Genomic DNA, 18,613 nt, shown 5'->3' with positions numbered 1-18,613 from the left:
CTTTTTCTCTCCATCGGCTGCTGCCCACGCCTCAGAGTCCTTTTATCTGCCACCTCACACACCGCGCTCCAGGTGCGCTGATTGCGGATGTCAAATAGAAATCAGGTGCGTTTGGGGTTGCCATAACAACCACTGAGGACCAAAAACTCCGAAAATCCAACCAGCAGAATAAATTCTCCCCAGGGCTGGATTACATCCCCCCACACTTTATCTTGCCAGTCCCTGCAACGCACACAAGAGACTAGTCTGGGTAACGGGCCGGTGGCTGGCCAAAGTTCACACGAGTGGAACAGCGAGGCAAATCCTGGGGGACATCCAGTGGCCGTTGCTCAGGTGCAGCTGGGAAAAACCCATACCAGACAGGAATTTTGTGTTCTGGGACCTGAGGGGTCCATCCTCTAGCAGGTGACCCAGGCTCAACCTGGGGTGCAGTGCACAATCTGCTCGCGCCCACCTTTCTCCGGACGCACTCTATATACAACCCCAGTATTCCCTACACAGTCCAAGATTACATAGGGTTCAGGGTCCCACCAGGTACTTAATTTACCCCTCCCCTCCCGACGTCTATTCCGTATCCACACACCTTCCCCAGGTACCAGAGGCAAGGCTTTAGCATTTTTGTCAAACTGACATTTACGCTGGGAAGCTACAGTAGCTGCTTTCTGACGTGCAATGTTATAGGCCAATAAAAGTTTGCAGTGATGATCTTTCACCCACCCTGTCAAATCAAACGATGACTGCTCAGAACTTAAACCAAGACCCACCTCCACAGGGAGTCGTAAATGTCTACTAAACATCAAAAACGAGGGGGCATAACCCGTCGCGCTATGTACTGTATTATAAGCATGGACCAACTCTGGGATGTAATTCTGCCAACTGCGCTGCCTCTCCTCCTCCAATGAACGGAGCATGTTTAACGTTTGATTGAAACGCGCCACACCACCATTACCGGTGGGGTGATATGATGATGTTCTGAGTTGCTGCATTAAAGCAGACTCAAAGTTCGGACCGCAATCAGAGTGGAACCGTGCAGGGCAACCAAACTGCCGTATTATGTGCTTCCAAAGCATTTTGACCGTCATTTGTGCAGACTGATCTAAAGTGGGAACTGCCCATGCAAAACGGGTAAATTGATCAGTTACAACTACAATGTTTTGATATCTGTTGGTTGGCCAAGGGTTAAAAAAATCCAACCCAATTACCTCCAGTGGGTAGGTGGCTTCAACTGGATTAAGCGGGGCTCTAGGCTCAATACGGCTCTTTTGGAGACTGCACATAACACACTTCTCATGAAATGCCCGTACCTCCCTCTCCATATCAGGCCAATAAAACTTTTGGCGAAGCTGAGCAAGAGTCTTATCCACACCAAAGTGAGCCCCAGCCTCATGAATCTTCTGCCATACCTCATCACAACGGCAGCCCGGACATACAATCTGACGATACTCCTTGTGACTCCGTCCATCAATAAAGGTCCGATATAACACACCTATCACTGTCAACCTTTTCCATTGCCTGAGTAATTTTTGGGCTTGGCCAGTAAGCACTGAACGATGGGAGTGGGTTGGAACACTCCCCTCAACGACATACCCCTTAATGGCCTGGATATCTGGATCCAAACTTTGGGCCTCCATCCATCCATCCTCAGGTGTTACCTCGACAGCCACACTAATCATTAACCCTTGATCACGCTCCTCTGCTAACGCTGTAACCCCTTTCGGTGGAACGGGAAATCTCGACAACACATCAGCATTGACGTTAGCTTTACCTGAGCGATATTTCACTGTATAATTAAGTGAGGCTAGCTGTGCCACCCAACATTGCTCCACTGCTCCAAGATGTGCTGTCTGCAAATGAGCCAGAGGTAAAGACGGTATAGACTGTAAATTCTGCTCCTGTTAAAAAAAAAAAAAAAACAACCTTTAAATTTTTCGGTCACAGCCCATTTCAAAGCCAACAACTCCAGTTTAAACAAGCTGTAATTCACATCATTCTGTTCACTTGGATGCAAACTCCTACTAGCATAGGCTACAACACGTTCCTGGCCATCCTGAACCTGAGACAAAACAGCACCAAGTCCCTGGTTACTAGCATTGGTGTACAAAATAAAAGGCTTATAATGGGCATATGCCAGGACAGGGGCCTGCGTTAGAACCTTTTTAAGGGCATCAAACGAGGCTTGGCACGCCGTAGTCCAATTTACCTTCTTGGACTGTGACTTCTTATCAACAGGAATACCAATTAAGAGCCTGTTCAGGGGCTGAGCTAATTTAGCAAACCCCACAACAAACCGCCTATAATATCCAGCTAAACCTAGAAATGCCCTGACCTGCTTAATAGTAGTCGGAACAGGCCAATCCAGGATAGCATGAATTTTCCCCGGATCAGGTCTCACACCATGTCGATCCACCACATGTCCCAGGAATGTTACCTCTCGCTGCAACAACTTACACTTGTCCGGGCGCAATTTCAGGCCGTGACACCACAACCGCTCAAACACCCGGTCGAGATGCTGAAGATGGGAGGAAAAATTAGAATATAATGTCATCCAAATACACCAATAATGATTCTGCTATCTGTCCATTTAAGTACTGCTGCATCAACCGTTGAAAAGTTGCAGGCGCATTACAAAGTCCAAAAGGCATTCGCTCAAACTCGTATAAGCCCAGCGGAGTGGAAAAAGCAGTCTTTTCCTGATCATCAGGATGCATTTCAACCTGCCAGTAGCCACTGGCAAGGTCCAGAACCATTCTGACTGACTAAGGCCGGTCAATGTCTCTTCAATGAGAGGCAAGGGAAATGCGTCTGTGTGTAACTGCATTCAACTTTCTATAGTCCACACAAAAGCGCCAGCTACCATCCTTTTTACCCACAAGAACTATAGGAGCAGCTCAAGGACTGCAGCTCTCCCTTATCACTCCCCTATCAAGAATACTTGAGGAGGGTCTTCACCTCTTTATATAGCATGGGTGGGATCGGACGGTATCTCTCTCGGATAGGGGCAGCATCTCCCGTAGGAATTCTATGCTGCACCAAGTTTGTCCGCCCGAAATCCTCTTCATGCTGAGCAAACACTTTCTCCCATTTTTGCAATAGAGCCTGCAGTTCTCTTTGCTGTTGCTCAGACAAATCTGAACGATTCTCAACCATACCAACCGCTACAGGCAATTCTGGACTAACCACGGTAACCGCAGCATCCACCAACGAAACCTGGACAACACCATCCTCCACAAGTGACAGTCACATCGTTGGAGCCGCGCACATCGGAATCCTCAACGCAATAAAGCCAACCTAATTTGTGAAAACGGCCTATAGAAACACTATATGGATGTGGGTTACACACACCGGGACCGGGACCCTCCCTCTCCTAACTTCCACCAGGGTCCCAGGCATAGCCTCCACCAAGGCACCATAGTCCGTTCCCCTTGGTCCCATTTTGGTGCGGCCCCCCACCATCAACTCACTTTGGTGGGACAGAGATACTATGTTTAGAGGCTAACCTCACATACCCCACCAGGCCGTCCTCTGCCGAGGAGACCCCGACACAACGGCAGGCAGCAAATGCGTCCCTCCAGGCCTGTTTTTTTAAAGGCCTGTGGGAAGGCAGATTCCCTAGAACATTTAAACAAAGTGTCCCAACAGGCTCCAATGACGTTCATTCCAACAATTAAGGGGTTCAGACACTTCTCATCTTTAACAATTACCACTCCCCGACCCGGGATCGTGATACCCTATGTTGGTTATGCCGTATTAGATCTAGAGGTTGAGGGTATCTCTAAACCATTGACAGCACTTAATCGAAACCAAGTAGGCGCCTGCCCAAGCTTAGTTTGTACAAAATGTGTATTAAACAGGCTGCCATTAGTGTAACTTGTGAACCTGTATCCAAAAGACCACTCAAATGAATTCCCTCAGTCAACTCTATGGTAGGACATTGGCCACCAAGAGTATCAGAGGCCCTGGTTAATGGTGATGTGACAGCAAGCCCTGCAGCTCGGACCTCAGCAGCAGGGTCTGCTAGTTTAAAGCCAGCTCACATGTAACTACGCACTACCGAGCAATGTGTCCTGCTTTCCTACAACGATAACAGATAGGCTTACCCTGTTCATCCCAATCATGGGAGCGCCTAAGTGGATATCGCGGGTTCCGCATTGAGCTAGAAAACCTGGGTTGAGGTGAAGCTGATTGTAATAGTGGTTTAAGCTCCGCCACAATATCCTGTGTCAACCCCTTAACCTGCTCCTTAACCTCCGCCATGATCTCACACTTTAACTGCTCCTTCCAGTTAGAACCCTGATGGGGTCCACGCAAGCCATGCAGTTTACCAATCAAGGAACAGGTTACATCTGGTTGGACATCCCCCATATTCTAAATCAAGCTGATGCTGCAACTCAGCAAAACCCAAATCAGGGTTCCGACGAGCATAGACCTTCAAGGCCCGGGCCGAAGGCCCTTCACGGAGTCCCAACAATAATTGATCTTGCAAAATGCTTTCAGAGGGGACGCTGTCAGAGTCTAGATGTTGCAACTTGCTATATAGCTCACGCAACCTCAACATAAAAGATTGTATGGGCTCATCTGCTCTCTGTGTACAGCTAAAAAAGCTAGACCTCAAAATAGGGACAAGAACCTGTTCATCATACAATGAATCTAAATAAGCAAAAAAATTTGTAATTTTTTCTTTTTCATCTTCATCTAAAACTGCAATTTGACATTTAGCCTCCCCAGTCAGTGCTCCCAAAACAATACTTACTTTCCTTGCCTCTGTTAAATCCTGAGACCCCCAAAACCCTTTAATCTGTTCTTTCCAATCACAATACTTTAATTCATCACCTGGCCCCTTAAATTTAAGTAGCCAAGGTGCACCAGGATACACTGGCATCATCATATTTGCTCGTTTGGAAACACCAGCTCTCAAAAAAATGAATCCTGCCGACAACGCCAAAAATATGTAATGAGGGTTTTATTGTAAGAATATTGTAAATTTATTATTTAAAATACTAGAAAAGGATTAAAATACAAAAACCTCCAAAACACTAATTAAGATGCAAAACCTCCAACACAAAATAATGCAGCCAATAGGCGGGAACAACCAGTCCGGGTCCAGCCAAGCGTCCGCCAATCCGAGAGCGTCTTCCAGATATCAGCTTGTTTGGGGCGTGTCCTCCTTTCCTCCAGCGCGGCACAACGTAATCTTCCATGCGAGGCAGGGTTCCTCCCCTGCCGCTGCGTGTAATGAATTTCACGACACTCGTCTCACTTCCCGGCGTTCCTCTCCGACGCCTCTCTTCCCGTGCGCCTATCACACTCACACACACACGCCAGCGAGCGCACGGCAAACTGTACCCCGAGGAAAACTAACTTTTGGAAACACCACTACAAACACATAAAAGTGTACTCACAGACACGACAGGGTTCTCCCCTGCCGCTGCGTGTAATCCACGTTGTGGTGTTCCTCCGGCGCAACCATTCAGCTGGAGCCAGTGGCGTCACTAACGATACGACTCCTATTGTCCAGCCACTCTTCCCGCAAGCTACTCTTCACGCCTCACACTACCGAGTCCTTTTTCTCTCCATCGGCTGCTGTCCACGCGTCACGCTGCAGAGTCCTTTTATCACACCGCGCTCCAGGTGCGCTGATTGCGGATGTCAAATAGAAATCAGGTGCGTTTGGGGTTGCCATAACAACCACTGAGGAGCAAAAACTCCGAAAATCCAACCAGCAGAATAAATTCTCCCCAGGGCTGGATTACATATCCATCACTCATTAGAAAACTGTTGTTTCTGGCGGCCATTTTGAAAAATAGCTGCCATGGGCGCCATGTTGAAAATTCATGATGCCTCCATTTCCAAATCTTTTCGATATGCCTTTGGCTATATGTGTACCAAATTTCATGTTTTTATCACAAACTGAACGATTCTTATATATATTGGAGTTAAGCTGCTGGACTAAGTTGAGTTGACAGGGTTTTAAAAAGGAATAGTTCGGACCATGTATCATGCTTATCGTGCAAAATTGGAGCAACTTTAACTTTTGACCCCTGTACAAACTGAAACTGACCTTTGTCACCATTCTTGTTGTTTTTAATCCCATAACTCCATAGAATTCACGTGCAGATAGTCAAAACTATACCTTTTTGGAATCTTTATGATCAGGGAAATAATGTGGTATAGGTTTCAGTATGATTGGAGAATCTTTTAATTTTGACCCCTGTGTAATTCTTCAATTGACCTGACCGCCAACTGAAAACTCAAGTGGCCAATTATTTTTTTCAAAAGAGGAATGTCTAAGGAGTATTTGTGCCAAAATTTATGCTTTTTATCACCATTTGCAGGATTCCGCTGTAAATATTCTCTTATCTGCTGCACTAGAAGGAGAAGAGTGAGAAACTCCACCAAGACACTGAGACAACCCAGAAGAAGGTAGGCTTCTGTGACTGTGATTGGAGAAAACTCAAAAACTAAAGTCTGTTTGAGCTTCTCCACACAGCCTATTTGTTTTGGTTATGTAATATGGCATGGAACTACTGTCTGCCACCTAACGAATACAGCCATCTTCTGGACATGTCTAGGATTGCAGCAGAGAATTATCACATTCATGACTGGAATCATGTGTGGTTGAAGTTACTGTACAAGTAGCTTGAAATCAATTTGTTATTTCCTTTCATTTACAAAGTCTTTGTCTGGTAGCCACCAAGGACAATGCTGCTTGTATAGGTTTGCAGAATGCATTATGTTCTACATTCACAATATGATTTAGATATTTTGCAAGTATATTAACCTCCTAAGTTCTAATAAATTTTCAGTTTAAGGTGAGATTTGGACATGTGATCTAATTATATTGTGCCTCCAGATGGAACAGCTAGTAGCTCTGTGACAGTGTACCTGCTGCATCATATCCAGCTCAGAGTTGTGTGTGAACTCCTCAGTTAGGCGCCCCATTTTCTCCAGGTCTACCATCACTTTTTCTCTTTTGACAAGCAGGTCCTGCTGCCCTTTTATCTTGGCGACTGCCAACACCTGGAAAAAGACAAAACTATAAAGAAGCAACATTTCACAAACATATTGGTACATAGCTGCAGGTGTTTATAGAAACACTACCTCATCACTCTGTTCAAAGACATGCAAGATGTTCTTTGGCCAGAGAAACACAGCTGAATTCAGTTCAAGATCATCTGGCTCAAAAATGTGTACATCCATTAAATACTTCAGTCTGTGGATGGATTCCTGTTTGAAAACAAGGTGCGAGCATATGATGTCTATAATCGTGTGCAATCATGAAAATCCATGTGAACTGTTCACAATGTTACCCACCATTATTTTTTTGTTAAGTTCTGCAATGGCCTTTGACTTTGTGGAACTGATATATTTGATCATCTGAGCCAAATCATCTGCATTCTCTGGCACAGTTAGCGCTTTTTCTTGAATGGATTCAAAATCAGAACAAATCCTTTGCAGACACACAAGGGTGGATAAATGCTTCATCAAACTGCAAGCCTTTCAAAACATATTAGACACTAACAGAAGAAGTGACTCACTGTTGATTTTGCTCATGGTGCTTGGTGACTACGATCTTCAAGAGTGTTTCTGCAAAGTTTTTTGCTTTATTGGACAACCCCTGTTTCAGTTCGTCACAGTCCAGATGGACCATTGTAAAATAGGCCTTTGGTGGGAGGTTCATAATCTCTATTGACAGAGCCTGAAACCCATCTATTTGCTTCAAAAAGTCAGATTGCACATTTGAGCTGTTAGAACAAGAGACATGGCAACACTTGTTTAATGGAGCACAGAATAAATTGAAACTGGCACCTCAGTGTACTCATCAAATGAGTGATCCTCTTCCATGAATTTGTCTACTTGAGCCTGTGCTGTTCCATTAGCTATCCAATTATATGTGTCAACTACAAAAAAAAAAAGAAGTTTAATCAAAAAGCAAATTAAGATAATCGAGTTCAATACAGAGTTATCAGCTGACAGAAAATCACCATAATTTTGGAAGTAGTTTTCGGTCTCTTCTAGGTTTTTGCACAATGCAGTCTTTACAGTGACCAGAGCCCAATCAAGTGTGTGACCGGCCACTTTAGCATCAACAAATGAATTGGTGTCCTCAGCCATCCATGACTGGGGTGTCTGTACATTCTGTAGAAAAAAAATGGATTTTTAAAAATACATTTTTAGTTACAAATATTATGACATAGGAATTGTACTTTAAATTTTTATTGAGAATTTACTCACCTGCAGAGTATTTGTAATGGCATCAAGAATAGCCAAAACAGCTGCTTTAAGGTCTTGAAAGGTGGGATAAATTTCCATCTTTTCATTGTCAAATGTCAAGGCCATGGAAAAGATTGGCAAGAGGTACTCATTGCTTGGATTAAAAAGGCCAACAAACTCCTCTACACTTATATGAAGCAGATATTTCAACTAGGAATGAAAATAAAAGAAAATGGCTTGTGTAATCATGAGTATGATTAAAAAAAACAAAACAACAACACCAAAAAAACAGTAATAGGTTACTGGTGACTTTTGTTTGCAAAAAGAACCATACTACACAAATATTTCCTCATCAATTTAATTTCTTGAAATAACTAATAAATTTCAGACTTTTCAGGTTTTTTCTCTTACTAGTATTCAATTACCATGCTTATTATGAATGCTATGGCAACATATCAATGTATCACATAGAACAGCGTCATATATCTAACTTATCCAATTGGTACTGGATGAATTAGTTAAACCGATCTCCTACTGCAGATTTTTGACATGATTCTGTACTTTTTAAGAACAAAATCAATGAAATACCCAGTCGGGTATGAAAACGTGTGTAATCTGTGGTAATAGTAGCATTGCAGAACATTATAAAAAAAAAAAAATTTTGAACACGTTCAAAAAAATTCATGATGTTGGGACACATTGTGATCCAGAGGGACCGACTGTTCTGAGCAAAAGCTGCTTTCCGATTGTCCTTTGCAACATAAATCCAATTAAATGCTTGTTTTGCTCTTCAACAAAAGACAGTTTGTTTCAATGTTAACATTTTAGCTTTGTCTCATAGTGTGGTAATAACTATAGGCTGTGCGGTGTATCTGTGTGCATTTGGCTCCATATACCTTATCACATGTCTGTTATGTATCACAACCTGGGGTGTGATACATAAACAGACATGTAATAAGATATTTATCACATATTACAACAAAAATAAATAAGAACCATATAATTATCATCAACTCCATTTGCTAAGTTCCACTGCAGAAAGAAAAAAAGAGCCCTCTCTTTTCCTTCTTGGTTTCCCTCAGCAATTCAGTGAACAAGTTCACATCTCTCCATTTTCCTGGTTGTGTTTTGTTCTTATGTTCTTCTCTCTGTAAAGTCATGAATGTCCTCTTCACCAACTTCTTGATGTTTCACAACTTCAGTATGAGACTCAAGTTGTAGAATTCTCTTTGCTAGGGAGGCTAAAACTCTCTCACCTTGATTAGACATCTTGGTTGAATGAAATGATCTGGATCCTATATCAGGATCCAGCACTTGTCACCAGGGTAACACAAAATGGTGGTGTCATTAGTGGGGCTGAGAAATGGTAGCCCGACAACCGGCCCTGAATTGGGCCAGATACTGGCCTCCACTTTGGAATGGGATTTCCCACTCCAAGAAGGTCATGGGATCGATTTCCACCTGCGGTCTTTTTGTGTGGAGTATGCATGTTTTTCCCATGTTTGCATGGGTTCTCTTCGGGTGCTCTGGCTTCCTCCCACATCCAAAGACATGCAGGTTAGGTGGATTGGAAACTAAATTGTCCGTGTTTATTTGTCCATATGCTGCCCTGCGACAGACTGGCGTCCTGCCCAGAGTGTACACCGCCTCATTCACCATGACTGCTGGTATACGGTCCAGCACCCTGTGACCCATAATTGGATTAAGCAGTTGAAGATGAGTGAGAGTGAGTGTTCTGACTATTCTCAGTGTCCCAGATGAATTTACTTCATTTTATATAGCACCAAATCACAACAAAGATGCCTCGGGTGACGATAGCAATATCTCACCTGATTAGAGATCAGTGTAGATGCACAGTTAAAGAAGGACTTCAGTTGCTCATCTTTATATTGTTGCAGGATTTGAGCACTGGTTAATAAGTGAATAACTTTGGGAAACCAGTTACTCATGATCTGGTCTTCTGTCTTCTTGCACTCTGCAGCCAGTTTGTTCTGTAGGCTCTTACAATCTATTGGTCCTAAAGATCTGAGCCAACAGAAGCCAAAAAAGGGAAAACATAGGCGCATCTTTCAATGAAATACAGTTGTGCTCAAAAATTTACATACTCTGGCAGAATTTGTGTTTTTTTTGGCCATTTTTCAGATAATATGAGTGATACCACAAAAACTCTTTTTTCCACTGAAGCCATTTATTGTCAGATAACTGTTTACTCTTTTTAAATCATATGACAACAGAAATGACCAAAATGACCCTGATCAAAAGTTTACATACCCCATTTCTTAATACTGTGTATTGCCCCCTTTAACATCAACAACAGCTTGGAGTCTTTTGTGGTAGTTGTGGACGAGGCTCTCTGATAGCTGCCACTGAATACGTCTTGGACTTTATTTACATCAGTTATGAAGAAATACAAGTAGTATGGCACTTGACTGTAAATCTGCATGGAGCAGACAGTTCTCAAAACCTGAGTGACTGTGCAAGGAGAAAAATGAGGATAGCCACCAAGACACCCAGACAACCCAAAAGAAGTTAAAGGCTTATGTGGCTGTGACTGGAGAAATTGTGCACAGTGCAAGCTTTGCAAAAAACAAAAATTCTGCCAGGTATGTAAACCTTTGAGCACAACTTTATATTATATTTCTTCATCATCATCATCATGACTTACCTGCAAACTGACAAATCAACCACAACCAGTGAAGAAAATGTCATGTACCCAATATCCAAGATAGTTTGCATTACTGGATGCAGAATGTGCAAATTTGCTTGTATTTTCTTGCGGTTTCTGACAAAGATTTTATTCCAATGTTGAGAGAAATCAAAAAGTCTACAGAAGAAAAAAAAAAAAAAAATATATATATATATATATATATATAGATAGATAGATAAAAAATAAGGAAAACATGACTTATAAAAGAACATACAAAGATGTCAGAGCAATTTTTAATTGGTTAATTGTGTAAAATGATTGTGTGAGTTCAGACACTCACTTTGGTCTGACAGCTTCCTGCTTTTCCAAGGTACCATTGTTTTTCTCAATATCCTTCAGCATACTGTTCACTAAAGGGAGGATATATCATATAGTAAAGCAAGATAAAGTCCACACACACTCTGCAAGTGCACGCACACACACACACACAAAAAGTTCGGCAAAACCTGTGTGATTGGTGATTCCATTGAGGAAGTTATCGCTGACTTCAGTGAGGAGCTGCTGCAGTAGTTTCTTCCTTTCAGGAGTCCTTGTAAGATGAAGCCCAACCCGAGCCACAATACAGTCTAACCACTGCTGTTGTATGGGGGCAAAGTCCCTGTTTAACACACACTGCCTCAGGGACATGTATGTCATCTGGAGAGGGTGTCAAAAAACAAACAAAACAAGAACACCACTTTCTCATCAACTATGGCCAAAAAATAATTCCTCATCTGCCAGAAATCACACTGCATCTCCGGAACATTTAACATTTATTGATACACATATTGTACAGTTTTACACAAAACGCGTGCATGTGTGTGCACGTGTGCGCGAGAGAGATTTTGGAATTGACAAAGACAAAATCAAAGTCACCATGTCACAGAATTTGGCCTACATCCTGAAATATTTCAAGTTTTTCTCCTGATATAACAATCAGTATAAGTTTCCATGTAACCCTCGAATACAGGAAAAACATATCTTCTTTGGCAAAGGTAATAGGAGATGTTTGACATAATTTATTTACATTACAAGTCAAATGTAAAAATAAATGGCAAACATACCCATTTCTTCCGTTTGTCACTCTGCATCTGCAAAACAAAATGTTAAATACACTCTATAATACTGTACTGTGGTGGAATATTTAGATATAATATATATTTTGAATAAACTGAAAATATGAAGCAAGTTACATCATTTAATAAAATTATTTTATGACACTGGACTTCTTTATGTTGCCTTGCAGTATGTTTCTGGGACATCACCCAGGCAAGCAAGCAACCACAATTAATCAATCAATCACAGACAGACAGACAGCATACAGATGGTGGAAACTGTGGCTCTGGTGACAAACGGGATACAGGTTTTTCTTTGCTCCTTCTGTAAGCCTCCATTGCGTCAGATGCCCTGAAATATTTCAGCAAAAATATTGTTACTTTGCAGGAAACCTATAAAACTGCACAAGGTTTGAAGTTACAGTGCATCCAGAAATGATTCATAGGGCTTCACTTTACCACATTTTGTTATGTTCCAGCCTTATTCCACAATAAATATTTTTCATATTTTCCCTCAAAATTCTACTCACAACACCCCATAATGATTTTTTGCATATTTATTAAAAATAAAAAAAACTAAGAAATCATATGCACATAAGTATTCACACCCTTTGATCAATACTTTGTTGATGCACCTTTGGCAGGAATTACAGCCTCGTGTCTTCTTGAATATGCCACAAGCTTGGCGCACCTATCTTTGGGCAATTTTGCCCATTCTTCTTTGCAGCACCTCTCAAGCTCCATCAGGTTGGATGGGGAGCATCAGTGCACATCCATTCGCTCAGAACATCTCTCCAGAGATGTTCAATCAGATTCAGGTGTGGGCTCTGGCTGGGCCACTCAAGGACATTCACAGAGTTGTCCTGAAGCCACTTCCTTTGATATCTTGGCTGTGTGTTTAAGGTCATCGTCCTGCTGAAAGATGAACCGTTGCCATAGTCAGGTCAAGAGCGCTCTGGAGCAGGTTTTCATTCAGGATGTCTCTGTACATTGCTGCATTTATCAGAGACCATGGAATTTTGTTTCTCATAGTTTGAGAGTCCTTCAGGTACCTTTTGGCAAACTCCAGGCAGGCTGCGCTGTGCCTTTTACCAAAGAGTGGCTTCCGTCTGGCCACTCAACCATACAGGCCTGATTCTTGGTTTGCTGAACAGATGGTTGTCCTTCTGGAAGGTTCTCCTCTCTCCACAGACAAATGCTGGAGCTCTGACAGAGTGACCACCGGGTTCTTGATCACCTCCCTGATTAAGGGCCTTCTTTCTTGATTGCTCAGTTTTGACAACCAGCTCTAGGAAGAGTATTGGTGGATCCGAACTTCTTCCATTTATGGCTGATGGGGGCCACTGTGCTCACTGGGACCTTCAAAGCAGCAGAAATGTTTCTGTACCCTTCCCCAGATTTGTGCTTCAAGACAATCCTGTCTCAGAGGTCTCCAAACAATTTCTTTGACTTCATGCTTGGTTTGTGTTCTGACATGCACTGTCAACTGGGACCTTATATGTAGACAGGTGTGTGCCTTTATAAATCATGTCCAATCAACTGAAGTTCCCCCAATTGGACTCCAATTAAGATGTAGAAAAATCTCAAAGTTGATCAGTGGAAACAGGATGCACCTAAGCTTCATGAGTTTTAATAAATTTGCAAAAATCCACCCCCCCCCCCCCCCCAAAAAAAAGAAACCCAACTTTTTCACATTGTCATAATATTGTGTGTAGAAGTCTGAGGAAAAAAAAAAATTTTAATCTATTTTGGAATAAGGTTGTAACATAAAATATGGAAAAGTGAAGCCCTGTGAAGCTTTCTGGATGCACTGTAAATGCTGGAACAATTTTGATGAAGGTGACTTGGGTGAGATATGTGTAGTTTACATTATCATGCGGCGCTGCTCTTGTTGCTGTTTAACCCTTTTGTGTATACTCTGAATCTTGGGTAGTGTTATATTTTCCTGTACTGCTACAGACGGCTGCTTGAGTGTTGCCTGCCGCAAGCCAATGTCTTTGGACATGCCACTAGAGGACGCCATCTCGAGGCTGAACAAGAAATAAATAAAACAGAAGCAGGAATTTCTCTAAGAAAAACAGAGTAAAATAAAACTATATATATATATATATATATATGTATGTGTGTGTGTGTGTGTGTGTAGTGACAGCAATATAAATCACAATGGTGGCAATGTTGTTCTTGCATGTGTATACCTGCAAATGGAAGAAGTCAGTAAGGAAGGAAGAAAGAATCTGTACTGCATCTTGCACCTGCATGTACTGGTGCCACCCACTGCAGCTTCCACCACACTATAGAACTGGCCTGTGTCTTGTTGGTATCTAGCCAACTGATCCATCCCAACCTCTCCACAATTAACTATCTGTCTGCTGCAACCAGGTGATACATAGGTATCCCCTTGGCATTTTCCAGTTGCTGGGGTCCTGAACCTGCACACTGGATCCTGGATTCTAGAGAAATGTGCCACATGGCAAACCGTAGCTGACATTCCTTCACAATGCAAGTATATATAGTATATTACATCTATTACTTTTTACTAGTTTTAAAGTAGTGGACTATTGGCTGGACAGATAGATGGTTACTGAAGAGAGGTGAGAATGAACTGTTCTGTGATGACTGCCATCTACAGCACCCATGGCGGTCCTGCATTGTGGTGGATGTGACAATGCATGGTACCAGTGCATGTTCCCAGACCTGAGCTGACCCTGACATGAATGCAGGAGATTAGAATTTTAGAAGTACCTAAAGTACTAGCGTTTTTTTAATACATAATATAATAAACAACACAATTTCAGTTATTCTTAAACATCACAGTGCACAATTTATCAGTCTTTTTAAAAGCTTTCATAAAGTCAATTTGGAGATTTTTCCCACTCTTTAAGACTAAGGGCCCCTTCACACAGTGCAAAGTTTGGTCAAAGTGCACATGAAGTAGGAATCGTGCAAAACATGTAAGATCGTCCCTGCCTTGAACGCCTCGTACACCTGTTGCTACAACTATATGCACACAGCAGTGGCTGAAAGACAGAGTGTGTGCTGTGCAAACCCATCGAACCCTCTCGTGGCAGGTGTCAGCCAAATTCCAGCTGACACGCACGAACATCTAACACCACTCATTTGGCACTTTGAAAATGTATGGCCATTCGCACTCTTGGCACGACAGTCTGCAGACAATCACTGTCGTGCTGGCAGTGGAATTTGTCTAAGTTCTCCATGAGTGTGGCTTTGGTGTGTGTGCTGAACTGACAGGTTGGTGTGTCCGCCCACTGAAGCGGCTGTGGAGATCTATCGTTCTGGACATGCCAGCTGAACAACATGTACTGTGTTTGGACAGACTTGGACTAACAACTGTCCACTGTGACACGTGTGTCTGTTTGGTATCATCACGTGAATATAAATAAAAACATACGAGGTCTGTTAGAAAAGTATCCGACCTTTTTATTTTTTTCAAAAACCATATGGATTTGAATCACGTGTGATTGCATCAGCCAAGCTTGAACCTTCGTGCGCATGCGTGAGTTTTTCACGCCTGTCAGTTGCGTCATTCGCCTGTGAGCAGGCTTTGTGTGAGCAGTGGTCCACCCCTCTTGTCGGATTTTTATTGCGAATAAATGTCTGAACTATTTGGAGCTTTGCTGCATCAATTTTTTCCAGAAACTGTGAGAGACCTCCAGGTGGACACCATTCGGAAAATTCTGTTGGCTTTCAGGGACGATTATATGGAGATTACACAGATTAAGGAGTGCTCCAGCCGGTTTAAAGACCGCCCACAGCTGCTGAGAGCGCGCCGCGCTCCGAGCGCTGATCGACAGGCTGAATCAACCAGCTCATTTCCAATGTGAATGCTTTGTTGATCCGGGACGTCGTCTGACTTACACAAAAATGGCAGGAGACGTGGATATCAGTACTTTTTCGGCACATTCCACTGTTACAGGAGTATTTTTCATGGAAAGAAAAGCAGACAGATGCGCCACTGTGCCGTTCATGGCGCGGCACAAAACCACCTCCATGTTGGTCTCACAGGACGGCTTTGAGATGGCTTTCAGACGGCTGTCGGTGGGTTTTCAGTCGTGTGACTAACCGAGAAATTGTTGATGAGCCTGGACATGCCAGATCATGTCCTGTGAGGCTTCATCACGGCGTTGCTTTGCGCCATGCGGCACCGCCGCGACGCGCGGAATTCCTCCGCTCCTCTTTCCCTGACAAAAACTCCTGTAACAGTGGAATGTGCCGTTCATTTCCAAACTGGACGCTGTGTTTTATCCGGGACATCCTCTGACTAGCACAGGAATTGCAGAAGACGTGGACATCAGCACTTTTTCGGCACATTGAGACAGACGTGCGGAGGAATAAGGGTTTAATCACTGAATCTGAAACATGACGGTAGATGCGTGAAACGAAGTGGAATAAGTCTCTTTGCCAAAGGGTATTCCATGTGACATCAGTGACCCTATGGCCTTGGCAGAGGTTTGCGCTCTCCGAGTGCTTCTAGTGGTGTATGGTTTTATTTTTTTTTTTTTAAATACATCCATCTCTTTGTTGATTTCAGGCATTTTCCCCACACTGTTTACAGCTACGCCAGTGACGGTAGCTCAGTGGTAAAGTTTCGAGCTGGCAATTAGTAAAGTGCAGGTACGAATCCTGTGGGTGGTATGTTTTTTATTTATCATTATTATTATTATTCCACATCAGCTGTGTGATGTGGTTCCACAGGTACCAGCTGGTTTTTATTTAATTCACATCAGCGGCGCAAAGTGGTTCCACAGGTACCAGTTGGTTTTTATGTTTTATTTATTCCACATCAGCGGCACAATGTGGTGCACCTCGCACTGTGTTCCTGCTCGAAAGACACCGTCGCGTGCACGAACCCTTGCACCCGGCATCGTGTATGCCTGCCCGTCGGCGTTATGTTTCGTGGTGCGCCAATTCAAACTGTTTCGCCCTGTTTGCCATATTTGACCAAACTCACCACTATGTGTGAAGGGGCCTTAAAACATACCACAGTTTCATTTACCTCACAACCCAATTATGCAGGAAAAAAACGGCATTGGTGTTACTGCTGGCAGAAGTGCTTTAGCCACAAACTGATTACCGGTAAATAAGTTAAAAAAAAACAAAACATAAAATATTGAAGCTTATTTAGGAACGAATAAATAATAATGTCTACTTGTTCACAAACAATTTACCATGGAACTGGATATCACTCAGAGTGCATAAGTCAAAAAACGCACATATTGCTTAAAATGTCTTCTGGATCCAAAATGTTCTGATTCAAATTCAAAATAAAATCCTTCATTTGTGAAAATGGCACCGGTGTCGCCAACTGAACAGTCCCTCCTAAAAATCGGCCCACCCTGCCTTCACTGTGCATGCGTCATCACGCATTATCACCTTGTTTCTGCTTACAGTTTTTTTAAATTGCTAAAACACAAAACCCAATTCTCTAAACCAAATGACCAGTTCTCTAAACACATTTAATAAAACTAGCCCCCATTTGCCAAAACCATAAACACATTTCACATGAAGACACAATTCACAAAACACAGTCCTCCTTTTCTCTTAAATCTAAACACATTTTGCCTTGGTAAAACACAAGTTGCATAAAACTCTGCTCAGATTCTCAATTTAAAGCTCAAGTGATGCAAAACGCTTGCCACAGTCAGCAAAACCTGAACACAATGTACACACCTGGTTTCATTCATTAAACATAACGACTCAGAATTGTAGACACTTGTTGCAAATGATGTGACCACACCTATAGAAGCCAGTTCAGAGTTCACAGTTTTCTGAAGGTTCCAAACATATACAGTACCACAATGGACAGAGGCAGAATCAGAGGAAGAGGAGTTAGAGTCAGAGGAGGGAGAGGAGCAGGCCAAAGAGGGAGAGCAAGGCAAACTCGCACCATCATGCTTGCGACGTAGATGAGGTCCTGTGGCCTGACCCAGGACGACGTGATGCCGCACAATGATGTGTGTGTGTGTGTGTGTGTGTGTGTGTGTGTGTGTGTGGGGGGGGGATAGTTCAATAAATGAAAAAACTGTCACACCCTGAACATTGTGTCTTCAATGAGTATTGTGTGTAATGGATCCTCTGTAGTGTTTGCATTGAGTTGTGATACAGTACAGTAGTGTACATACTGTATTCTCTGTAGATTTACATACTGCTGCTATGAAACACACAAATCTATGAATGCTACATACTCTACAGTAATATATTTTGAGAACAGATACTGTTTAGATACAAATAGTATGCTTTGGCAGTTGCGAACAAATGTAAAAAGGACATTCTCACACACTGAACATTGTGTTTTCAGTTGTTTTGTTGTATTGTGTAATGATGCATATAGTGTTAACATTTTTGCAGGCGTGACAGTGTGTGTCAGTGGTGTGACAATTTGTGTTTTGAAAAGAGAAGGTATGGTTTTGTGTATGTAGCTTTAGAAAAGTGTGTTGTGTTTAGCGTTTTGAGAACATGGGGGAGAGTTTTGTGAAATGTGTTTTAGCAATTTAAAAAAAACTGTAAAACTGCACTCCAGTCATCATCTATCTCAGTGACAGATATCTCAAGGTTTTGTACAACAATAATTTCTATATAGATTCAGCATTGTTTCATCATAAAAGACAGAGGAAGCGATCAGAGCGCTGTGGCTAAATGAGCT

At 42.6% G+C, this 18,613-nt stretch overlaps 1 protein-coding gene across 1 annotated transcript in view; it reads right to left on the bottom strand.

Moving 5' to 3' along the window:
- Positions 1 to 13,968, bottom strand: part of dnah12 (dynein, axonemal, heavy chain 12) — a 184,148-nt gene extending 170,180 nt beyond the window's left edge. Inside the window, exons 1-14 of the mRNA XM_034172638.1 lie at positions 13,821 to 13,968; positions 12,220 to 12,304; positions 11,962 to 11,988; positions 11,365 to 11,554; positions 11,199 to 11,268; positions 10,877 to 11,035; positions 10,041 to 10,236; positions 8,233 to 8,421; positions 7,983 to 8,136; positions 7,807 to 7,898; positions 7,536 to 7,714; positions 7,312 to 7,447; positions 7,099 to 7,224; positions 6,883 to 7,017 (exon numbers count right to left, since the gene is read on the bottom strand). Of these exons, the coding sequence (XP_034028529.1) occupies positions 6,883 to 7,017; positions 7,099 to 7,224; positions 7,312 to 7,447; positions 7,536 to 7,714; positions 7,807 to 7,898; positions 7,983 to 8,136; positions 8,233 to 8,421; positions 10,041 to 10,236; positions 10,877 to 11,035; positions 11,199 to 11,268; positions 11,365 to 11,554; positions 11,962 to 11,988; positions 12,220 to 12,304; positions 13,821 to 13,957 (1,875 nt within the window). The 5' untranslated portion in view covers positions 13,958 to 13,968. The remainder of the gene's footprint in view (positions 1 to 6,882; positions 7,018 to 7,098; positions 7,225 to 7,311; positions 7,448 to 7,535; positions 7,715 to 7,806; positions 7,899 to 7,982; positions 8,137 to 8,232; positions 8,422 to 10,040; positions 10,237 to 10,876; positions 11,036 to 11,198; positions 11,269 to 11,364; positions 11,555 to 11,961; positions 11,989 to 12,219; positions 12,305 to 13,820) is intronic.
- Between the last annotated feature and the right edge of the window lie 4,645 nt (positions 13,969 to 18,613).

This window comes from Thalassophryne amazonica, chromosome 6 (assembly GCF_902500255.1).
Source record: "Thalassophryne amazonica chromosome 6, fThaAma1.1, whole genome shotgun sequence".
NCBI classification, from domain to species: domain Eukaryota; kingdom Metazoa; phylum Chordata; class Actinopteri; order Batrachoidiformes; family Batrachoididae; genus Thalassophryne; species Thalassophryne amazonica.
This window is presented reverse-complemented; position numbering and strand designations above follow the sequence as displayed.